At 44.5% G+C, this 25,642-nt stretch overlaps 1 protein-coding gene across 1 annotated transcript in view; it reads right to left on the bottom strand.

Moving 5' to 3' along the window:
- Positions 1-5,257: 5,257 nt before the first annotated feature.
- The window catches only part of NCOA6 (nuclear receptor coactivator 6), a 48,029-nt gene continuing 27,644 nt past the window's right edge, over positions 5,258-25,642 (bottom strand). Inside the window, exons 11-16 of the mRNA XM_075720943.1 lie at positions 19,556-19,677; positions 15,637-18,636; positions 13,936-14,004; positions 11,935-11,971; positions 9,120-9,268; positions 5,258-5,817 (exon numbers count right to left, since the gene is read on the bottom strand). Coding sequence (XP_075577058.1) covers positions 5,771-5,817; positions 9,120-9,268; positions 11,935-11,971; positions 13,936-14,004; positions 15,637-18,636; positions 19,556-19,677 — 3,424 coding nt within the window. The 3' untranslated portion in view covers positions 5,258-5,770. The remainder of the gene's footprint in view (positions 5,818-9,119; positions 9,269-11,934; positions 11,972-13,935; positions 14,005-15,636; positions 18,637-19,555; positions 19,678-25,642) is intronic.

The raw sequence follows: 25,642 nt of genomic DNA, 5'->3' as shown, positions 1-25,642 counted from the left end.
TCATCATGGATAACATAAACGCATGGCTCATCCCAAAGATCACCGCTGCAGGAGTCTTCACTCTTCCTTTAGGCACGTTTCTAATCAATAGATAATTTTACATTTACATCTTACTGATACCTTTTCCTGTTCCATCCAGCTCCACTGGGGAGGAAAAAAAACCCACTAGATGTCTTGTCATACCAGTCAGAACAAAAAAAAAAAAAAAAAGAAAAATACTCCAGTGAGGTTCTAGACTTCAATCCCACAGCTTTGCAATTGCTCCTGTGGAGGATAAATATCAGCTCCCGTGCCCTGCATAAAGTGGAAATTAAATTTCAGGTGAATTTATTGAAAAACAAGCAAGTCCCCAGATATTAAACCATATAATAGAAAACAGCCAGTAAAAAGCAGTAGGACATCGCAAGTCAAGAAAACTGGCTCTCGGCATCTGCCTGTTGCTGCCTGCCAGAAGACGCCTGAGCCCCGTTTCCCCGTGCTGGGATGAGCGTCCGGGTTTAAAACAAGAGGCCACCTGTGTCCAGCTGGTGCCACCGTGACTCTCTAGCCACCGGGGATCGTCAGAAGCCACCGTGGCCACTGCTGGCACAGATGTGCCTCGGGTTCGCTGCACCTCCTTTGCTGTCTGCACTCAGAAATAGCCGCCGGTGGTGGGAGGGACGCGCCAGCACCCCAGCATCCCCCCCCCAAGTCCTCAGAGCTTCCCCCCAAGTCCTTCTGCACCGCAGGGCTGTGCCTGGTGACCTCCTCAGCACGGCTGCTCGCGGGACCAGAGCCCGAGGACAGACGCCCACCACGCTCGCGGCCTCTCCATCCCGGGGGACTTCCACCTCAGACCAGCCGGGGACATTAAAGGGCCTTAAATGGGGTTGATCACCTCAGGGCTTGTCTTCTTCAGGGTGGAGCTTTCTACCTCCGCCCATGTCTCTCAGAGCTGCTCAATACAATGTCAAAGTCATGAGCAATTTCCCGGCGTCCTCAAGGGCTCAGCCCTCGTCCCATCAACACGACCGGAGCAGCTGGCATGGGTGGCATGAACGTGGCTGCAGAAGCTGGATGCAGTGGTGGGAGAGGCTCCGCGTGGCTGGCAAGTCCCTCCTTCGGCGGGGGGCGTCCCCAGGCCCGCCGGAGACGCTGCCTTCTCCTCCGCTCGACCCCAGGATGCCAGCGGTGGGAGCGCTCATCAGCCGTGGGCTCTGGACGACCAGAGCCAGCCTGGGCAGGAGGTCTCCCCGCCGCCCCCCATTTCACGCCATTCATCGCGGCATCATCAAACAGCCTTTCGTCTTCCTTCTTAAGAGAGATCTGTTGTCATTGACTCAACCCACAACTCTTTCCTTAAAAGGATGAGGATGACAAAGACGAGCAGCTCCATTTAATAACAAAGATGGCTCGTATGAGCAGTTCTTTTTAAAATTCTCTTTAACAGAGAGGTGACACCCAGGTGTCCGCCCCTTCCACGCGCTCTGAGCTAAAACCTCCTGGGCTGGGGGCGGGGGGGGAGCTGCTTTTCCAGCCCCATACCCAGAGCAGGCGCAAAGCTCTGCTAGAGGGGTGTTACCGCATGCTCCGCAGCGGGAAAACTCTGCCGCGAAGCTGTGGCTCCGTTACAGCTAACCACGAAAATCCCTCTGCCTTCCACTCTGATCGTATTTTATCACCTGTGGGGGGGGGAAAGATTTTATTCCTTGCAAATGGAGGGGGAAACCAGCACAGTAAATTGTAAGTGTAGCTTAAAAATGGGTTGCACAGGGGAGCCCAAAGCTTCTCCGCTCTTCCATGTTCACCTCGCGTAGCCACGTCAGGGAAGCCGGGAGCAGCTATGCCCAAGTCTCACTGAAACCTTACCCTCAGCTTTCTGTTGGCACGGTTCTGCTTCGGGAAATCTGGGGATATGAGGGAAGTGCACAAGGCATAACAGTAACATAATAATATTTTCTCTTGTATCATAACTATATCCGTACAGAGCCACTGAGCACTGCAATATTTTATTTGTATGTATCAACCCTAGGTATTCTGCTTGTAAAACTCATCCACGCGCATTATCCATCTCCATGCTGGACTGACTGTACGTGTGCCTTTCACCCTTTTTCATGGTTTGTCATCTTTTTTTAACACAGCTGCAGAACTTGAATAAATCAGTGAACTATAGTTAAACGTCCTATGCAAGAGATGACTGGGGAGTCAGTTTTTGATATTTCCGTGTTTCTATGTTGTTTTAAAAGTAGATGCTGGGATTTTCAGAGAAGCCTAACAGAATTAATGGCCTGGAAAGCATTTAGCTTTTTTTTTTAGCTAAAAAGCATTTAGCATTTCGGATGCTAAATCTCTTAGGCGGCTTTGAAAAGCTCAGCCTGAACCCCGGTTCCTCACCGCTTTGTGCGTGGAGAGCGAGCAGTAGCGGCAGAACGAGCACCAGCGCTTCGCCAGGACAGACGGCGTGTTCAATAGCTCAAGAGAAAGGAGACGAAAGTGCTGTTTGGTCAGCAAAGGTTGCCTTAAGCCTTCCCTAAAATGCGTTGGCGAATGTTACCGGCCCCGGCCGCATGTGCGGAGGACCCACGCCATCGAGCAGATGCCCACGCCGCAGTTCTCCATCAGCCGTGCTCTGCTGAATGCCTTACAACAGTGGGACAACTTCCACACCGGGATTTCGAGAAGAGTTAAAAAAAAAAAAATCCCCACGTTTTTCTACGTCACCTATGCTGTAGGACTGAAACCTCGTCCGAAACTCGAAGCTAACAAAATATGTCTATTTGTGTGTTACATGTTAAATCGGTGTAAGCAAGGTTAGTAGAGAAAGGGTGTCTACTTCTCGTAGGACGTTGTTTAAACATTTGCCGTGTGTCAACAGACTGAAGGACACGACTGCCTGGAATATGTTACGTAGTGTGCCTGTGTGTATGTAACCTGGTTTTGGTTGTTAGGTTGTAATGCTGTCTTTTGACTGAAAAAAAAAAATCTAATATAAAGAAAAACCACAAGAAATAAAAAAAAAATATATTTAAACTCTATTTTATGCGTATTCCTCTAAAACCTGCAAGTTAAATCTGTTTGCAAAAAGCTTTGGTTTCTACAATAATCTTAATAAGCTTTAAAAAGTCAATGCTGTAACTTTCAGGGACAAGTCAATAGAAAAAAAAAATGTTTTGGGCAGGGGTGGGACCGAGCCCAGCAGCCCCGTGGCTGCTCCTCCAGCACAGCAAAGCCACGGGGCGCGCCGGGTGCTACACCCGCAATCCCCCAGCTGCTGGGAGAAGCGCTTCAAGGAATTGTTAGGTTAGGTATCGGGAATGAAAAAAAATAGGTAGGAGAGAACTTTAACAAACCTTCTCATGGAGAAGCAGATTCGGCGGCGGGAGACGAAGCGCAGGGTCCTTGGGGCTGGGATGGCGCTCAGGTCTTCAGTCCAACCTGCGCACAGCAGGGTAAATGCCGAATCCAGACCACGTTGTACAGGGCTCTGGCCAGCCGGTTCTTGAAAATCTCCAGAGAGAGATCCCACCACCTCTCGGAGCCCTGGTCCAGTGCCCAGCTGTCCCCAGGGGGAATTCTTTGTTCTATCCAGCCAGAACCTCCTCTTTTTCCATTTATTCTAGTGGTGTCCCCTCCTCCCAAGCACCCACCTCCCTAAAAGCCTGGCTCAATCTTCCCCAGTACCTGAAAGGGTGACGAAGCCCCTCTCCCTCAATCTCCCCGCTCCGGCCAGGCGTTCCCAGCCCCTGGCCACCCTGGTAGCCCTCTGTTGCGTCCCCTCTACGCTACCAACATCTTGTGTGTGTGTGTGGGGGGGTGGTGGTGGAAGCCAGGTGACAATATTCCAGCTGTGGTCTAACAAGTGCCAAGAAAAGAGGGACGGTCACTTCCCTCACCCCTGGTTACGCTTCTGCGAGCACGGCCCGGCGCAGCAGCCCTCCTCGCTGCGTGAAGCCGGCCATAGCCTGCGCTCCTCGAGGGCTCCGACGGCAGAGCCGCTCCCCAGCGCCGCTGCCCCGCGCATCAGCAGGCACCAGCACAAGGCTCCTTCCAAGGCTCCATCCCAGCTGCAGGATCTTGCGTTGCCCTTTCCCAAGGTCCACGTCCCCGTAGTCGGTGAGCTCAAGCTCGCCCACTTCCCCCAACGCGGTGTCTTCCACGAACCCGAGCGCATCCCCTCTCTTCCCCTCGTTCATTGGCACAGTGGGCCTTGCCGGTGAGGACCGACTTCCAGTTTCGCGGACTTTGCCCGGCTCTGTATTCTCCAAAAATTCCCAACTGACCTGCCTGGCAGCGGCGAGGCCAAACACTCGGAAACTGCTTCCTACTGACTGTACTCATGTGCCTGCGAGCACGTATAGAAATATATACATGCATATATAACTGTGTATGCGTGGAGCTATAATCCTAAGGGAGCAGATACTTTTTGTGGAAGCCAGCTTCACGCTACCCCCCTGTAAAGCACGCGAAGCGTGAGCCCCGGGGGAGAGCAGGGGCTCGGGGTGGGCGGAGGCGGCACCCCCGTACCGACATCGGAGTGTCCCTGCAAAGCGGAGCATCCGGACTGCCACGGCGGGGACCGGAGACGTCGGCCTCGCTCGGTGTCGATCACCTTGTGCACAAACAGGTAACCTCCGTCATCAGAAAAGGTGACGATTTCTATTTGATGACAAGTCGTATTTAATCAGCCTTTCGATATACGTATTTTTAAAATTCCGGGAGAAAATAAAAAAGGTGAAAGCATCTATTTGTGCACAAAGCAACAAGCAATCTGAAAAGCCTGGCTTCTCAGCTCCTCACCGTGAGAGCTGCCCGGGACGAAGAGCCTGACCTGCTTTCGGCGGCAGTACGTACGAACCAGTCACCGCTGACGGCAGCGCTTATCCGGATAAATGTAATTCGGGCTACCGTGTTTCAGAAAGCCTTCAACCCATTTGATGCGGCACTTTCCTCTGCCGTGCTTTCCTGCTGAGAACCTTTATTTGCGGGGAGCGCTGTCTTCTGGGTCTCCTCGCTACGTATTCATCACACGCATCCCGAGGGCAGGAGGGCGGCCTTTGCATTTTTTTTTTTCCGTGCTTCGCAAGAACAGCTGCATCAGTTAATTCGTTTGTGGTTAAACAAATTCCTTTCTAAAGCTCCATATAAGGAGCTTGCAGGCCTAGAGCTCTAAATAATCCCTTCAGTCTTCCTGTTTGGAATGATGCTGCCGTTGCTGCTAATAATAATACAACGCAAATTATAGGACAATAACATTTATTTAGAGCATGAGGGATTCCACATTATACAAACCCTTAAATTTATTTTTTTGTTTCACTGGTCCATTTCTACAACAAATACATCAGATCTACTATATAATAAAATTATTTACATTTCCAAACAAGATCGGGTTTGTTTATAAACCCTCTTACTGCTATTCACATACAGTACTTAAAACAACAGCACAATACATTATTTTAATACCTAAAAATGACAACCCTGTATTCTAATTTGTTTATGAAAAGTGGAAACAAATAAATTTACAGTTGTCTTCCCCTCCCCTTCCGTTTCATACAAACACATTAACCTAATGTGCTAACCCTGGACTTCACTTTGTAAATCCAGGGGGTTTTAGAAGAACGCAGTTTTTATATCTATTTATCTGTTTTTTAGAAAAAAAATCATTTATTGGGAACAGTATAATATTAAAATGACTTACTGTACACAATTTTATTTAAAAAAGAAAAATCACAGCTCAAAATCGCTATTGGTAAATTCACACTCATTTACAAGTTTCATGTTTCCATGCAGTAATTTACTTGGATTTTCTTCTTTTTGACTGCATTGCACTGGCACTCGTTTCTGAAATTAAGAGAAGAAAAAAAGCATGGATACGAAGTCGGTAAGCCATTCACCAGAGGTGCACAGATCGCCCTTTTATTTTTCCAAAACCACACCAGAATGGAAACCGCTGACGACCAGGATTTCCGCAGAGCCGGGACCGGCTCCCGGCACGACGCAGCGCCAGCGGCCCCTCTACCCCGTCAGCAGCGGAACAACACAGAGTTCCGCCTGCCTTCTGCTAGGGCACTACTTCCGAGCGCTGCGAGCTTAACATTTATGAAGTCCTGATATAGCGGCCTTAAAACCAACAGGAGTGGTATATTTTTAACTGTTCCTTAACTTCAGTTCCCCACGCGCCCCAGCTGCTCAGCTGCACCACAGAAGGAAGCCTCCGTGAAGCAGCAGCGCGGTGCTGGGCACGAGCCACGTCAATCAGCCCCAAGCATCGTGGAGACGGCGTTATAAAAAAAAAAAACCAAAAAAAAAACCCAAAACAACTTAGGAAGGTATTTCGGAGCCTGCCATGCAAGTTAAGAATCTGGCTGGTTGAGTCCTTGGAAAGTCAGGTCATTAGAAAACAAGTCTCTTGAGCGTGCATTACGATTCGCAGAAAAACAGCTTATGCAGAAAGATATAAAATATTACACAGCACTGCAGCAGAACAACCAGAAGCACTCGCAGAAGCTACAGTGAAAGCAGATGACGTTTTCAGTGCACTTACCAAGGCACTAAGTTTCCGTTTCAAAACAAAAAAAGAAGAGAGTAAGGACCAAGGGTATTTGCATCTTTAGATTTTTTTTTTTTAAAAATGCGATTTTAAATGTTGGCAATGTATCTTTGGCTCTTTACAGTATTTTCCAAAAGCTAGTAGAGCGCTGTGTATTTTAAAGAGTCAAAAGGGAAAAAATTTCCAAAGACATCTAAAAGTAGAAAAGCAACGGTACAACTCCATGGCTGTTAAATGTTGTATTAAGAAAAAAACCAAAAAACCCCACAACAAACCAAAAACAACATTTCAGAATTTAACAAGCTCGAAGCTACAGTAAATGCTGAAACAGCCCTTGCTGGAAAGGTACTCCACAAAGTGCAAATACCAATACAGTACCAGTTTTCAAAGGGAAGCACCTCAAGAGGCGCGACCCCCAGCCCCCGGAGCGCCCTCCGAGCAGCAATGCCACCGGTAAGTGGCCGCGGCAGCGGTGGCAGCTGGCGCCGTCCCTGCTGCTGCTGAAGCCTCCGTCTTTGGGAGCACGGACGGGCCGGCGGTCAGCAGTGTCCGGGGCCTGTCCTGGTCCCCAGTCCCTTGGGAGCACCACCAGCACCTCCCTCGCCTGCTTCGAGCCCAAACCTGCCCAGCGAAGCGTGCCGCGTGCCTACGGACGAGGGCTGGCTTTCAGCGAGTCCTCTTCTCTTACAGTTATCCTTCTGATATCCTTCCTGATGCTTCGCGAGGGAATACACTGGTCAAATGCACTGGAATGAACTGGTCAAAGTCTACTTCTCTCTCCCTGCTGTATTTAAGTTTTTCCTTAAGTGGCAACACTTTCGTAGTGACCTTAATCAAAAGGTAACTTCTCCCAGCCCCGCTTCCTCTTTAACAAGGACTAGCGAGTTTCTCAGGACACGGATAACGTAACCAGAGACGGCCAGGAGCATACAAAACAAGCGTGCTTTCTGAAGCTACGGTTCACTAATAAAAACGCAGAACACGGTAGGCACAAGTGGCGATCCTCGTTACACTTCTCCAGCTACCGCGCTAACCCTCCAGCCTGCCCTCCTCCACAGGACAGCCCCGTTTCGCTCATTTTCGCTACAGCTTGCAAGGCAGCTGCTTGCACGGAGACAAGGGAATCGAAGCCCACGGCACTACACGGTAAGCTGGACCTATGTTTTCAAGCAAACCCCTTCAACACTGCGGCAGTTTCAGACGTGTGTTTTAAACCCAATGATTTTACTTACAGAGGTAAACGAATAATACAGTCAGTACAAAATCCCTAAGTGAGTTCCGCTATTATTTAAATTTGATGTACTTTCATGTTCCCACATTTTCAGAGTTTGACGTGCCACTGGTTGTCATCTTTAGGTTTATTCATTACAGTACGTGGGGCAGGTCGTACGTTTCAGATCCCCTCAAACTCAGGAAGGTATCACCAAATCAATTTTACATTGGCTTCACATTTTCCAAACTTTTCTTCACAATCAGGAAAGATAATTTATTTTTACAATACAGACTTAGATTCTTCTGCACAATCCTGCCACAAGAAGTAAATTTAATTAAATTCAGCAGCCACAAAAGTGCAGAACATATAGGTCCCTCCATGTAATCTTTGAGTCATTGCACAGTTACGTATAGCTGGAAGTCTTCTCTGAAACTCTTTAAAACGCAAATATTCTTACCATCAAACTTTAGTATCTTCAGTATGGAAAATGGTTGCTGAATTCAACTTGACTTCCTTTTAGAATAGTTTTATATTAATACCTCTTTGTTCTGTATGTTATCTTTAAAATATTGGTCGAATGTTGCCTCTTGACGGTCTCTCTCTACCCTCTCGCACAACCTTTGTCCATCAGAATTTTTCTGACCCTTAAACATAAGGAGCTGACAGAGTTAGCTTCAGAAATGCAGAATGGCACCGTGGACCGTGCATTCCGGTAATGACCGTGTGTATCACACAAACGCTGCACACTTTGTTAAAGATTGTAACCTGTGTGGAAATAAGGCACGTCAGCAACTGCTAATGCCAGGGGTTAGTATCTGTAACTTCAGGATTTCACATGTTCTTGGAAAGAACAGCTGAGGCTCTGTGCGCTAGCACAGCACTCCCCGATGCTCCAGGCTGCCGTCCAGGCAGCGTTCTGAGCACGCCTGAACCAGAGCATTTGGCTTCGCAAGAGCTGACCGTGCACTTGGGAAGACTTAAGCATTTGTCTTGTGTCTTTCAGGCTTCAGGAAAAAATTAAAAAAAAAAAAAAAAAGTCACTTTTTTACTTGAGTACAGTCCTTTTAATGGCAGCACATTTCTGCCAAGAGAATTCAACTTCAACTAGGCAAGCTTGCTGAACACTACGTTGACGAGTACTGCAGAAAACAAGTTCCACAAATTTAACAACGGGAAATTCACACAAGGTTTACTGCCAGTACAGATGTCGGTAAATACTTCAACACCAACCTGTGTCTAAATCATTGAAACTAGAGTTAAAAGCACACAACATTTACAAGCTGTAAACCATCGTTATGAGCCAGTTATTGAAAGAGTTATTATTTGGGGAAGTAGGTTACTTCCTGCCCTCTCCAGAGAAATGATGGCTGTGCATTTTACCTTTTGCAGTGCTGGATGCAGATGCTGGTCTGGAGGACCTCTTGCGCTGTCCATTCTCTACAGTTTCCTGTGAAGCGGCAGAATCCTCTGTTCTTGAATTTCTTCTATTTGGAGTTTTAGACTTTTCACAATTCTCTTTTGTCTCATTACTAATAAAGTGGGACAAAATATTTCTGATGAAGTGTAAGAAGAATTATGTTTTTCTATGCAACTCAGACAAGCTGGAGGATGGACCGACACAGGTACCAGTTCCGGACTATTAGCACTGAAGATATGAAATGCTAGAGATACCAGAAGTTTTATCAGATGAAGAATGACCTGAGTAAGCCAGAGTATAGTCCATTTCTATTAAAAATTATCAGAGGATACAGAATTGAGAAGTCCTCAAAGAGAATATTTTCAACATTAGAAGACCAAGAAATTAGATGCATTATAAATTGTCTGCTCTGTTTTCCACAGGTGCCACCATTACTGAAGTCTAGGAAAAGCAAACAAGTTACATTAGAGACTGCTACGATATGGGAATACAGAGTTGAAATTGCAGATGAACATAAGGAGGAATTATGAACTCTTCAGCGAGTATGCCAGCTTTTGTTTTTACTAAGAAGACTCACTCCCATTGATCCAAGTGATTCCTTCACATATTAAAAAGCTTAAGGTTTATTTAAAACTTTCTTCAAGCTTTAAAGATTGAAGTTAAAAAAAATCTTTTTTTTATAACAGAAAGCTTTTTCTGCTATAAAAAAAATAATTTTAGGTAGTGTGTAAATCCATGTTTCTTGTCACTGAGACAATAAATGGAGTGCTACATTTTGTAATTAAACTCCTCTTTTATTTTATCACTCTTAACCCTGTAAACTCATCCTGAGGATTGGGTGTTTCCTCCTTAATGCATTAATTCCAGACAATTTCCGATGACTAAGTGGTTTCTGAAGATTAAGCTAAACTTATCTCCTGTGAATTCAAAGGTAAGTAATTAATCAAATAAATTACTCTGCTCCTAACAGAAAAGGAGCAAGAAAACTCATTTCATGCCCTTTGGGTGATACTTGCAAGATCTCAAGACAGGCTGCCTTAATCAGAGAACTGACTGAAAACACACAGAGCAGACCTGTGCGTTACAGCGGTTCCACTACAGTGTCACTGTTTCAGAGGAAGTCCTGCTTTGAGAGGAAAAACTACTACAAATACTTGTAGTTTTAAGTAACAGATATGAAATAAAACAGTTTGTCAACGAAAGGGGACAGAAACATTCTCAAGCAGGGAAACACGCAGTAGAGGAGAATACGGAAGCAGGTGGATTGTCTCAGATACAAAATAAATATTGAAATCTATTTCCCTGTGAGGCAGTATTATGGGCCATCTGCAACCTGAATCCCCCAAACAGGTCACAAACTGGTCTGCTAAGTAACGTGGGCAGTGGAAACAACAGCCACCTACTTCAGAGGACGCCTGGCGGTAAGCAGACAGTTTGGTTATTACAGATAATTTTTACAGATTCTAGTGACTAATCCGTAGCTTGGATTGCCTCATAGGAACCAACACATCACTTCTGTCCTTCTATAGGAGGAAATCAAGTTGGCCCAAGTAAAAACACTTATAGTGCTTTGCAGGTTGCAAGGTTCCTCTAAGATTTGTACCGTATGGCACCTAACTCAGGAGCTCAAACTGACCGCCGTGAGCGTCAGCATCATTAGATTCACAGTTTGCCTGAAAACTTTCCTTCTTTTTCGGTCTTGCTCAGAAAAGCATCAGTCCAGAAAAATCCAAACAGAAATGCACTTGCGGTAATTTGATGCGCTGAATGAGTTTGGAGAACAGTCACGCAAGGACACTTCATTTGGAGAATCCACTCATCCCCCAAGTGTCGCACCTTCAGCTTTTTAGACAAATTCTACCCTAAAAAAAAACTTCTTGTGAAATTTCAGTTCGTCTTTGATACAGCTAGAAAGATCCCCATCCATGTGAAGGTATATATAGTTAAATATTCAATTCAGAGTCATTCCCGATCTGAGCAAGCGTATCGCGTTACCTCCCTTAAAAAGAAGACCCTGCCTTCTTTCCCCATGAACCACGGGGCGAACTGCACCTCTTGCCCTGGCTTAGGGGATCACTCCACCGACGAGGGCAGCATCAAAAACCTGGCCAGTTGTGCCAGCAGTTAGCCAAAAACCTTACAACGGTCTGCCATCACAGCTGCCTAGACTGAGTTTAAGAGCCTGGTGGGTTTAGAATCTAACAGAAATCTTGGAAACCGTATTTTCTTCTGACAGAACACAACCACTTGAAATCTGATTTTTTAATTACTGAATGTCGTAATTGGGACAAGATGAAGTTTCTACCTGGCGTTCCTATCAGGTTTTGGCAGTGTCAACAAGCAAACACAGAGGAAATCTGGAGACAACAGTCACGAAGGCAGAAGAACAAACTTTAGAAAGACTTACTTTCAGAAAACAAAAATTCACATGAGAGCTAAGCTGCAGGCTTTCGGGGTTTTAGTTTTGATTTGTTTTCAGAAAATATCAAACAGTGGAACCATCAAGACCCTTCCAGGATGTGAAACATTCAGGCCTGAAGGGATAAGAGGAAACACTGCCCAAAGCACGAAGACAGACTTGGGAAAAATTTACCTTATAGTCTGCATTTCAGCAATGTTTTGAAACATTCAACTAGCCCAACTTCTTAGCAGGACAGAAAGGGTATGGACAAGAAAATGAAAAGCAGTAGCAGAAGTTGTGCAATTGAAGCAAAGAGAAAGAGACTTCCTCCCATGAAAGCTATATCTATTCTGAATCTACACAAACTATCTCCTTACCTTTGACCAGCAACTACTGGAGCATTTGTTTCAAGTTCTACAAGAGAAAAAGATAATTTTAAAGTCTGCTGTAGAAGTACATACCCACTAACAAGGCATGACTATCTCACATTTTTCTCATTATGTATTAGGTCTGAAGAATAAACTTCTCTCACCTATCGGTCCTCTCAACGCAAAGCAAGCTAACGTATCAAACGAAGCACCACATCAGCCAAGTGCTCTTTCTGATTATGGCCTGCACCAGCTAAGGCAAAAGTTAAAAGGGACCCTGCAGAAGAAAACTGTAGAGAAACTTCCTGACAAGGGCTACAGTCCTCTCCCTTTTTTAACTGCCATTTTAGACAGTTTATTACTTATAAAACTCCTAGGTTTTATTAGTTTTAAACCTTAAAAACACTAATCTGGATCTATTATGCACCTAAAATTTTGCCTTAACCCAACCACTTCTCGCAGCAGTATCTTCTAACGCAAAAGGAAGACAATTTTCCGAAGCCCAATTAATATTTCTACTGAATTGGAAAAAAAACCATCTCTTGGGAGATGATATAAGGAGAAGCCTGACCTGCCTTCTTTCTCTCTGTCTCTCTCATAGTGATTTTATACATACAGATCAGGTTTCCTTTTGAGTCTTCACCACAATAAAGAGCTCTCCTTTTCATCATACAACATTTCTAATCTTTTTACTGCCCATCTTTTAATTCTCCCCATATCCACCAGATCCTTTGTTGAGAGAGAGTATCTATGCCTAAACACAGCACCCCCTTGTGAGAAAGCGCCCCTGGTCTAGGGATTACCATTACAGCGTAACGCATTCACTCACTGCCCGCTTGTCGCGTTGCCTACAGCGCACTCCATCTCACCCGTAAACACCCTACAACCTTTGGGACAGCGGTGCACAAAACTGTGGCTTTGCCTGTAAGATCAGTTTAGTACCCAAAGTTTGCTGGAGCGTGCACAAGGAATAAAGGTGTAAAAAAAGTAAGGAAACAGGTAAGATCTGTCCCCTTACGGTAAACACGCCTTACAATTTGTATTGTTGGAACATCAGACTCTTCAGTGTAAGTGTATATAGCACCGTCTGGGAAGATCAGATGTCTTGGTAACAAAAGAAAAATAGACTAAGCAACATAAGGAAAGAATTACTTTTCATCCTACCCAAAATTTGAACAGGGAGAATATCCAATAGTAAAAATCAACAACGTCAGTGCTTCCCCCCAGCAGGAGCTCCCTAATACAGCCACATCAGCACTGGGGCAGTGAGTCAGATGTAAATCGACAGGGTGCATGAACGTCTTTGTTTAAGTGGAAGCTCAAAGAAAGCAATTTAGTACAATTTTTACTTTCTGAAAGCTCTACTTCTAATCACATTAGAGATGGCAAATTGATGGAGGGTGGCACTTCCCATGCGCGGGTCCGTATCTAGCCATTTTCCCTACTTGTCTTGGAAATCACTGTTTTAAAACACCACAGAACTGATGGTGAAACACCATGATAATAGATGGTGACAACAAAAAGTCATCTGCCAGGACTCCATCCTTGAAACACTACCAAGGGTTCATTAAAAGCTGAACAGAAAAAAAAAAGGATTACAACTCTATAACTTAAGTTCCCAGCACGGCTTTTGAAAATATTTTCAGAAGCATCCCATATAAAAGAAAAACTCCTATTTGCTCTTAACAAAACTTCAAAACTCAAACACAATGTATCATTACAAATCCAGTCCCTCCAGCTTATGACTGAATATCTAAAACCTGACTTGGTGATTTTTTCATTTGTTCTACTTGATCCAAAATTAAATGTCCAACAAGGCTTTGGAGGCTTCTCAAGCACAATGTATATAACAAAGAAAAGCAATCCCAAAAGCACAAATAATAAAAAAACCCCCAACCCCCAAACTACCAAGCATATTAGTGACCATTAAATATGCATTAAAATAAATGCATTTTAAAGTTACAAAGAGTTTAGTTCACCTATATTCTGCTTTTCCAAAGTAAGATTTACCTGTTCTTTGAACAGTACTTTCTGATGTTGCAACTGAACTTTTTTTCTGTGTTAAATGTTGAGAGGATGCTAGAATAAAAGTGGAGGGAAAAAGCATTATTTTCAAAGGGAGTCACAAGAATTTTCTGTTGTGTGATCGGGCTGCTTTTACAAAATGCTGTGTCTTCCAGCTTACTGTATTTTTTAATTTACAGATGCAATTTTTTTTAACCTACCCTCTACTTTCCCCCCACCACACACACCTCCCCGGTTTTTAAAAACAAAACAAAACCAAACCAAACCACTTTGGCAAAACTATCCCCAAGCAAGTTTTCTCAAACTAGAATAAAAGTGATTAAATTAAGTATCATAAACCACATTTTTTAAAGGTAACAGTTTTTCACCAGACTGAGAAATTAAAAAGTTCTAGAAATTAAAGAGTTTAGTCTGTCTCAGTTTAATGCTCATTTCAACCGAAGTTCTGGGGAAAACCAGCTTCTTCATTAATGAATCAATGCCCTCACTCTTTCAATTAAATTGCGAGTGTGCAAAATATGCTCCAGAGGCTCCCTTGAAGTCTTTTGCCAATAAGATGATGTGACTTAACTTTTCTTAGGTTGCCAAGTTAAAAAATAAGACGGAAAAACAATTCTCGTTGGGTTAATGCTTTCTAGTCTTCTCTTACATGTGATAATGAACTTACGAAGAACATTAAGACAAACAGTTAAACATTCCTGTTTAAATAAAGACTATCCGCTTCTGGTTTTCTCCTAACAAACCAGAATTCCTTCTGCGAAGCTCAAGGCAAACGTTTCCCAGTGGCATACAGCTACGACATACGTCTAATAGCCACAGGGAAAGTCACATTCAAGCTGAAGTTCTCAGTTCCACTGACTTCTGTGCGTTTTTATTATTTTAACTTCTGTGTCTGAATTTGTGATGTGAAGCACAACGGATATTCAGACAGCTTACTTCAAGAGTGATGGTTTATTTCCACACCATTTTCAATAGATTAAAAATGGCATCAAGAAATAGCAGCAATGTCATAAATAAAGTCTGTCAGATGCTCAAATTAAAATAGTAAAAGAGAAAACAGTTCCGATGTCAAGGTATTTTATGGTTTTGAATTGGGTGCAATTCACTTATAAACTCTTTTTCAGGTATTTCTCTGAAATGAGCATTTTAATTTTTCCCTAGACATAAGGGGTTTTGGTGTTTTTTTTTTTTTTTTCTTCTGGAGGTTATTCAGCTATTTCCCTAGAGGGTTAAGGTTATTCAGAGGGAATTAGTATTACTAGGATTAACTCAAAATATCATCGTTAAGTCAATAAATCAAAATAAATTACAAAAATAAAAAGTCTCTGGCAAGACTGAAGCAGAATACCTATATACCTACCAGTATAAAAGGCACCTAAGTATTACTTTTGTCATTACTGATACATCCCCTTTTTCTCCCCACTTCTAAGAGTTACGTGAAGTCCCTCCTCTGTTATTGCATCCTATGTTCATGACAAATACCCCACTGAAGCAGTAAACGGAAACTAAAACAAAACATCTGAAACGTGAATCTTGGTGAAATACAAGCCTGTCTATCACTCAGACATTACAAACAAAAAAGCAGTTGTCAGCCTTGGCTACAGTGTCTAAATTCTACTACCTTCATGGAAAAAAGCACCTAGGAAGCCTACAAAAGCGATTTACGCAGGGTAGCGCTGGACTTACCGGCACTTGGTAGCAGTTCCTGATGTGCTCCTGCGTTTTCCTCCACCGCGCCAAGCCCCGTTTGCTCAGCCGGTAAACCGCCGTGGTTGCTACCGTTAGCGCTCGGTGCTGCAGGCGCGAGGTCTGGGACCGCCGGAGTGGTTACAACCGACAGCGCGCTTGTAGGAGGAGTGCTCGTTGATACGCTTGGAGACGCGGCGGCAGGAGCAGCAGCCGCGGCGCTGGCGCTCGAGCCGCCAGGCCCAGAAGTGCTCTGTTTTATAAGACTGGGTGCTGGAGGCGTCACAGTTTTATTATCTAGTTCTGCTGGTGACTGATCCGTTCCCAAACTGTTTGGGACCGACGTTTCTAGTCCCTGACCTTCCGCTTCTCCGTCCAAAGCATACTGCTCTTCCCCTTTCTCGAGGGAGCCGGTGACTTTCTTGCACGCTTTAGTCAGCAAGAGTTGGCCGATCTTATCTACTTTCCCCTTCCCCTTACTCGATGAAACAGGACTGCGCCTGTTCCCAGACCCTGGGCTACTCGTAAGAAGAGGTGTAACAACAGGTCCAGACTGCGCTGCTGTAACGGAGCACTGGTCACCCGACCCACCGCTTGGAGCAGAACCCTCCTCTGGGCTGAAGTCTTTGACTTGCTGAGCAGGAAGATGCGAAGGAACGTTGGAAGAAGTTGTCGCGGGAGAAGGCAGCTGAACAGGAGGTGCCAAAGGGTTAAGGACCAGTGGCCTGCTGGTGGGAATACTAGGAACGGGACTGCTGGATGATGTGCTGGGAGGAGCGGGCCCGGAGGAGAACTTTATGTTCTGCGGTATATGCAATGGACCAACGACCGCGACCGACTGAGGCATGAGACTAGAGTTAGAAGTCATCGGCGCTGCTGGAATTGTACTTGATTGAGAGCCCTTCATAACCTGAATTATTGATGATGAGTTTATAAAAACGGGTGTAATAAACTGCGGCCGGGTGTTGGACTGAACTGCTGACTGTCCCTCAGAAACCATAACTTTGTTCCCTACGTTGGGCATTGTGACGACAGTCGACACTAACGCAGGTTGCAAGTGAGATGGCAATGGTGCTGATGTATTAGGAGAAGATGTAATTGGGTTTGAAGTTACAAAAACTGTTATCTGGTTGGGGGGTAAAGGACCTGAAATAGAAGAGGAGCTGACAGGCCTTTGCATTACTGGAGGAACACTCTGTGCAACGTTTGAGTTTATTTCTCCCAGTTCCTGGTGCCCTGGATTTGAACAGGGCTCATTATTTTGAGGCAAGCTAAGTGAATTAGATGTCTCTTTGCTCGAGGATGAATCTTGCAGCGGAGGAATGACAGCTATCTTCTTTAGCTCCTCACCAGTGGTGACTATCGGTGCCATTTCAAGACCAGTCAGCCCAGGGGGCTTAATGGTTACGTTAGGAGCTCCAGAATTATCGAGAAGTTGACTTAAAGAAGTTGGTGCCTCCCTCATAGCTGGCGATACCATGGTTTTACTTTCCTCCAAGACTGGAGGCTTACTGGTGTCCAAGGCTTGCCCGTCTTTTTTTGACTGTTCTTCCGGAACCAACATTTTCATTTCTGGAGTAGGGATTCCTTTTAGTTCAATACTGGGCTGGTCTTTGCTACCTTGAACACCCTGTGCACTTTGACACTCGCTATCTTGAGGCACACTAAGGCTCTCTTTATTGTCTTCAGGAATGCCAGTCATAGCAGGTACAGAAATTGCAGGATTCTGATTACTTAGCATGTTATTATTTTGAAAACTTGTAGTCACGGGTGTTGGCAAAGAGGAGGGACCAGCCATCATATTTCTTTGTAATTCCACGTTCTGCAAGAGAGGTGGATTCTGCTGAGTTGTCAATGATAATTTAGCTGCTTTTGAATTCTGTCTGCCAGGGCTTGGTGTAGTTTTCCTACTGGATCCAGGACTGGACCTTCGACTATTGCTTGGACTTGCTCTCTTTGTTCCTCCAGTGTTGGCTTGTTTTCCTGAATTCATGACCACACCTTCCAGTTTGTGTGACTGTGGAGCAGCAAAACTAGACTGACTGTTAATTGTGAGATTTGATGGGGCTTGTCCAATGGCCTTCAAAGTAGTGGGATTAAGACCCTGCTGATCAAATCCTCTATTGAGATTAGGCCTGGGAGGTAAAGGAATATTAATCTGGGGAGGGAACAGACCAGCTATAGAAGCATTGAGTCTCTCTGGAGACAAGCTAATTTCTGACGGTTCTGTGCTAGGTGGACGGTTATTAGGAGTCTGAGGGTAGTACGGCCTGGGGCTTGCTCTGTTTGGGGTTTTAGGCCTTGAAGTTTGTGATGGGGTGGCAACATTTGGAAAATGGTGTGTAAGAGCGCTAGGCAGAGAATTAGACTGCTGCTGGGGACTTGCACCTTGAGCAGTTGAAAGTGGGGATGGTCCAGGTTTGGGTCCTGTCATCATTAACTGATTCTGTGAAACTACTAAATGAGACGTCAAATTATTCTGAGCTCCTGATGCTGGGGGGCCTTCAGCTCCACCTCCTTCTGGAAGGGAGGATACTGATGAAACCTCTCCGAGGGGTGAGCTGGAAGGATTCTGTACATTATCTTGGTAAACCATTTTTCTTGCATTATTTCCCAGAGGAGGATTGCCTGGCAAGGAAATTCTTTGTTTATCAGGAGACGGAGGCACTGATCCAGGACCTTGGAGGTTAACCATTACTGGCATGTTACCACTCTGCTGCACTGGCATTCGTTGAGCATCCGGATTCAGAGGCCCTCTAGGTGGGTGAACTCCCTGTGGTACAGGAAGCCTGACTGATTTGGGATCCTGCTGCATCATAAGCATCATCATCATCTGCTGCTGCTGCTGCTGCTGCTGCGGTGTTTGTGGTGGTGCCTGGGCTTGCTGTGGCGGTGGCTGTGGCTGCTGCTGCTGCTGGGGCTGTGGCTGCTGCGCATGTGGCATGAGTTGAGGTGGCATCTGCTGAAGTGGTCTTTGTTCCACTGGCTGAGATGGATAACCTAAGGTGACAAGACGGTACATTCATTAGAACCAAAGACCAGAGAAAGCAGAATTTCTGTAACGAACAGGATCAGATAGAAAGCATAGCCAGGAGCCTGTTTATCTTACGCGAGAGCCACATTAATGAAACAGGCTTTACAAGTAAGGACAAAGATTTTACTTAATTCTTAAAAATATTTTTACTTAAAGTACGAATGACTTGCATGACATTTAATTGGAGATCTCTTAGTGTATCGTATCAGCTACTAGCTATTACTCCAGATTCATGCCACCTGAAAAGTCTCTGCCACTGCCCATGGGCTTGCTTTCACTTACAAATGCAGAGTTGGACTTTCACTAATTAATACTCCTTAAAACAAACTTAAGAGTTTGACAGGCCCTGTGGGACATGGACTAGCATACCTGCTACAGATCTCGGATTTTCTAGCGTACAAAGTAGAACCTGCCATGTATTACTTAGCCAAAAACAGTGCTAAGAACCACCTGCGTGGCTTCTAATATAAATTCCTTTGCGGACTTTGGATTTAATCCTCCCTACATGCAAAGGATAATTCCAACTGCAACCTCTATTTCTTAATTCTGAAAAATCAGCTACTGGCTAATGCTCAATTTTTAAGGCATCATCTGCACTACAGCAAGAAATACAGAATTTTTTTATCAATTATGTTATTGCTGAATAACTCTACAATATTCAATATGATAGCTGCAGGATGGTACATGAGAATATAGCCACCTCTTCATTTTGAGCTAATTCAAAGAAAACACTTGAACAAGGGTACCAATTAGTTACTAGAGGGAAAAAAAAAGCTTTGGACTTGAATGCGTGATAACACAAATAAAATAGAACTGTCACAAAGATCAGTTAAAAGCTCTCCTATAGTTATTACATCCAGATAATCCACAGAAAAATCCTGCTACCTGGTGGCCTACTTGCAAACTCGGAAAGTTTAGGGCCTGAATTATCTAAATTCATTCCTTGTTCTCCAGACGTTGACGACTGATCACTCTCCTCCAGGCCAGCTGGACGTGGTTCTGAAGAACTGAAAGAAAAATAATTGCAATGAAGATCCAGCCCTCACATCAGCATTTGACTTCTGCTTCCGTAACTCAGTACTCAAGTAATTAATTCCTACCACTTTCTGCAGACCTGCAAGTAACTCACTAAAATGCACCACCACCTCTGGTATAACATGACAAACTTGAACACAGAGCCCAGGTCTGCTGACAGTCACTCCTGTGCCTTAAATACTACAGAAAAGGAAACAAGTTGCCTGGTGCTCTACTGATCTTAAAGATTTAATTCCTTTGTTTCTACCTTAAATCTGAGTTTTATAACTAAGAGAACGTCAACAGATATTCCAAATTATATATACATATATATATATTTAAACTAAATAGGCTTCCCTCTAATAGTGCTGTCACATCTGTATAGATCAGTATCATGGGTAGATGCATAGAAATTTATTTTAATGGTAGCACCACTTCTTCCAGTATTGTACCCAGAAGTGACCTGCTCAGGTATCAGAGACCTCTGTTAAATCACAGCAAAAATGCACTGAGGTATCAGACGTTCCAAGTCACCCACCAGAGCACAGACCTTTGTGGGATACTGCACGTGATTACAGAAGGATAGAATGGCTTGGGTTGGAAGGGCCCTTGGGTATCATCTCGTCCCAACCCCCCGGCCATGGGCAGGGACGCCCTCCACCAGCCCAGGCTGCTCAAAGCCCCGTCCAACCTGGCCTCCAACACTGCCAGGGACGGGGCATCCACAGCTTCTCTGGGCAACCTGGTCCAGCGTCTCGCCACCCTCATTGTGAAGGGTTTCTTCCTAATGTCTAATCCAAATCTACCTTCTTTCCATTTAAAACCGTCACCCCTTGTCCTATCGCTCCACCCCGATAAAGAGACGCTCCCCATCTTTGCTGTAGCCCCCTTTCAGCGCTGCCAGGCCGCGCTAAGGTCTCCCCGCAGCCTTCTCCTCTCCAGGCTGGACACCCCCAACTCCCTCAGCCTGGCCTCATACGGGAGCTCCTCCAGCCCCCCGATCATTTCTGCGGCCTCCTCGGACCCGCTCCAACAGCTCCACGTCCCTCTTGTGCCGAGGGCCCCCGAGCTGGGCGCAGGGCTCCAGGTGAGGCCTCACCGGAGCAGGGCAGAGGGGCAGAATCCCCTCCCTCGCCCCGCTGGCCCCGCTGCCGGGGATGCCGCCCAGGATGGGGTTGGCTTTCCGTGCGGCAAGCGCACGTTGCCGGCTCATATTCAGTTTTTCATCCACCAGTACCCCCAAGTCCTTCTCCAGGGGTACCTGATGCTCCAGGATACTCTCTGGGACAATTTAAAATTGTTCAGATTCAATGCCCAATACTTCCACTGAATCAAGAAAGCTTTTGCAGACTTAGGAAAAAACCACATCTCTGTAGCTATCAATATATATGGTCAGAGGATGCAAGATAAAGAGAGATGAAATGACCTTAACTGCTTATGGGCGTCATGAATATATGAAGGCTGCAGGCAGATCTACATAATAAAAGCTAATAAAAGTTAAAACTAAAGACATCAAAATAAGCCCACCACCACCAGAGAGAGGCAGAATAATGCAGAAATGCCAAGAACAAAAGAAGTTTTCAGCAAAATAAGAATCTGAAGTATATAAAGGCAGAGAGATCTATCTTATTTAATTTTCCTTGAGAGAAAGCGTTTCTGGCACCTGTACAGCTAACACGGAGAGAGCCAGGCCTGGCCTAATGTCCTGTTAGCCACCCAACGAACACTCAAACAGCAGCGCATGACTTGCAAGTCCCTGAACTTTTGCTGGTCAAAACTGGGGAACACGAGCCAAGAGAGAAGGAAGGTAAGGAACGGGGCAAACGCAGAACCGCTGCACGCGCTGCTGCTGAGCGGGCAAGTATTGCCAAGGCAGGCAGCTGGAGTTAAACCTTCTGTCTAATCCAGCACACCCCCCATTTTTGTGATGCGGTTGTTGCAGGCTTACATGCCTCCACCAATAAATTTGATGAAAATTTGTGAAATGCATACACGCATTATATTAGCGGCCACAAATGAACAACAATTCTGGCAGCAAAATCACCCGGAGGAGCTGCAGCCTTTGATGTAGGTGCCGGCAATGTGAACTGGAATCGCTGCCTAAAATTCTGAATACAATCTTAAATTTGTAATTTTGCCATTCATGATTTCCTTATAATGGTGGGAGATTAAAAATGCTACAGTTAAAGATTAGATAAAAAGCCGATGCAGAGCATCACTGCACAAACAGATTTAACCTAGAAAACAACCGTGGTGCAAAATCGATTCTTAGAAAACATCTCCTGCCAGATGGGTCTAATCGGGCAAGCTGTACAAACCTTGCAAAACAGACATGAGTTTTGTTTGCTAGCAAAGAAGAGCAGTTATTGTAGGAAAGACTGCTACTGTAATTGCTGGAAAATTTAAACGTAGTTTGAATTTTGAATGTAGCTGAAATTCACTGGGAATGTTTAGCAACCACCACCCATCAAAAAAACCCCAAGTTCTGAGTATGAATAACAAGCAAGATGAGAAGTCTGTGTGAGAGGGACAAATATTCCATATTTGTTCTTTTTTCCTATTGTTCTGGACGTAAAAAGAAACCAGCTGCACATTAGGTACAGCATGGATTGTCCTAAGTGAACCCTCTGCTCCACCAGCTGCATTCTCAAGCACAACCTTCAGATACAAAACCCCTCGACAGAGTGGAGAGAGAACTCCAGAAGACAAAAAAAAAAAAATCAAAAAGGGCTGCAGATGCTGAAAATAAGGTGCGTAAAAATAAGATTACAGTACAGATGCAAGCAGAACCAGCCCTGTCAACATGGTACAATGCTCTGCAACATCTTTTGCTGTTACAGAAAGGCACTCGCCCTCTGATGCTCAACGAGTTTCGTTTCCATGTGTACAGGGGGGCTCTCGCCTCCACCTACAGCTAAAAGCTCTCTGAACCTGGTTGAGAAAAACTTCCTTGTCCTGCAGCGCTGTCCACCACCTGCACATCACACTCACACTGGATACTGCAGATCGGAACGCCAGCAGGGATTTTAGCGAGCGTGTTATTTCTGTCCACACGACATTTCAGTACACATGACATTTATGGTCTGTGCACAGGGGAACGTTAAACAGCTGCTTGTTTGTGTATGTATTTAATAGAATTAACGAACACATTTTATCTACAATCTCATTTCATCTAGCATCTTTCTCCTCAGTTTACATCCCATTACCTAGTCTTCAGGTTCAGAAAACAGATGCAGTCGCTTTTAAACAACCTGCTTTTCCAAAACATCTTGGTTTTCATTCAAATGCTGAGTTGCTCAATTAAGCAAACCCTTAAAACTATTTTAGACCCAGCTGAATAAACTCTTTCAATAGCTCACTTATCCTATTTACATTCCAATACGGCTCAGTCTACAAACCGTATCACTAATGGTACTTTTGTTACTATATTATTACATCTCAGAAATGATTTCTAAGGAAAAAAAAACAGAATCATTTTTAGCGTGTTTATCAAATTAGCTGCATTTCCACACAAGGTTTGCTGCTCTGAATTCTAAAATTTCTGAGGAAGAATGACAGAGAAGAACCCGAGATGAAAAGCATCCTATTTGCTTCTGACGCAAAAGAAAGCGATCCAAATCGGATTTAAAAGAATCAGCAATTCCAAGACAGGAAAATGCTGAGCTTGCCTAATGGTGCTAGGGCAGCTGAGAGCGAATGAGGCAGGAAGGTGTTACAGCCAGCTTTCATTGCACTTGCCCTCCTTTTGCTGGAGAATAATCTCAAAAACATTTATAAGGACAGCTCCCTTCTTAATGCTCCTGCAAGGCTAAAGTGATTAATATACAGTCCATTAAGAAACAAAATGCTAATCCGTATCAGGTGCCAAAACAGCATTCTGCAGGTAGCAATGGCAAGAGAACATTCACTGAAAATTTAAGTGATAGAATAAGTACAAAGTGGTATTTCCTTTGTTAAGTACACCAAAATCTGATTAAAAGCCTTTTTTAAGAGCTAAGAATTCTTTTGAGCTGTCATAGCTCAGTAGAACAGCTGTAATTTAGGCTTCTTTTATTGTAAAAACTTTTTAACAAGCAAATAGTCCTGTGGGGCTTTGCCGGCTCAGAGGAGAGCTTTATATATCCGTTTATTGATATTCCCAGGCCACACTGAAGCTGGGTGCTCATCAGTAAGACCAATAAAACCAAAATCCTAGCAAGGCTTTTCTTTAACGATTAATGGATTTTCTTTTCAGAAGAGAGTGCCAACTCATCTGCTCCCTCTGAATCCTTTGTCATTTCCATGGCAAGGCAGCTCGGTAAGTAGTGGCTACTATTATTTTACTGGAATCTATTTAGAATTGAAGCATTTTATTTTTTACACATAGCACCAGACCTTTCCTACCTAGAAATACAAGGCCATTTAATCTTTGGTTTGGGCCAAAAAAAAAAAAAAAAAAAAAAAAATTATTTCCATGAAAGGTGCAGATGACACAAGGTTTGCCTATTTTACTTTGCTGCAAGTTATCAGCAGTGCCTACCAGTACTATACAAATTGCTGTTGGGTAGCGGCTATGCAACATGAATGTTTTTGATACAAAGAAAAGTAAGCCATTGTTATTGTTTGAAAGACATCTGGAAAGCTTTGATTGTCAGGTAGACAACAACAGGAATATATCTCCTTGCTATTTATTTGAGACTCTCTGCAGGACCTAAGGTATCAAAAGCAGGAAGATGCACGTTCTACTGTCATGCTATTGCTATTTACAGCTGGACCGCACGACACTACCTTGCGCAATATACTGTTACAACCCACTCTTGCCAAATTACTTGCACCTACAATTTCCAGAATGGCGAAATGAAGACACCTACATGCCCTCATACACCTCCCTTCCACTGAGCCAAAGACTGCCAAAGCTGGAAAACTCAGCACCTAGGGCGTTCCCCACGGGCAGCGGGACGGACTGGACGGTGGCTGCCCGCAGCCGGCTCCCTGGGCACGAAGGGGCCCTGCGCTCTACGTGTTTCGGAAGCTGTCGAGGCACAAGGAGTTGGGCACGGCAAGAGACGAGCTGGTATCTCAGCTAGGGTTTCCAAGTCACCCCGAAGCTGCAGTCTCCCCACACGCTGGCCGCCTGGTTCTAGCTGCGTTACTTTAACCAGGTTTTCACAGCTGGCCACGGACCGTGCACTCCTTCCGATTTAACCTGAAATCACACGGCCTGTTCTGCAGCAGCGTTGAGCTGACAGGCCATACCATGACCATATATAATTACACAGCAGGCATCTGAAAGCCTTTTTTCAAGGCCTATTAAATTAGCATGCTTTGCTTTACCTTTGCTACGCAGCATTTCTGCACCTGTAAAATGCATGTAACAGCTCCTGCATTTTATTTGAGTACTAGTTAAGCCAATTAACGATTATCACAAAAGATCACTTGCTATAGATGATGCGAGTCATTTCAGTCCAGAACTAAAATGTCCACGAGAAAATTAATTCCATCTTCATGAAGGAATCTTGACATTGTGCAGAAAATGCAGGCTGGGGCTACGCACTGAATAACCAGGGGAAAAAATAAAATATTGAACAGTCGTTTAATACTTGAATGCCATCCACTTTTTGCACCGAACTGGACATCTGTCTCTGGAAAAGGTAGCATAGACTTCGGGTTAAAGACTTACAACGATTATTCAAAGGAGTGGGACTGGTGGAAGCAGAGCCACACCAGTAGCCTCATGTGCCATTGCTACCTTTTTGTTTGTTTGTTTTTAAGAATTTAACTTTGAAATTTGGATATTCCTGTGTTACAATTTTCTGTGCAAGGTTTTTCCTTTTTTTTTTTTTTTTTTCCTAAAGCAAACTGGAAACAGTCCCCAGAAGTTCCATCAGGTGGATTCCTGTCAATGCCCCTGTGGCTCATCTGCAGTATTAGAATAACCAGATCTAGTATATCTGCCTTCACCATTTTAGCTGAATAATG

Source organism: Pelecanus crispus, chromosome 14 (genome assembly GCF_030463565.1).
Source record: "Pelecanus crispus isolate bPelCri1 chromosome 14, bPelCri1.pri, whole genome shotgun sequence".
NCBI lineage: Eukaryota > Metazoa > Chordata > Aves > Pelecaniformes > Pelecanidae > Pelecanus > Pelecanus crispus.
This window is presented reverse-complemented; position numbering and strand designations above follow the sequence as displayed.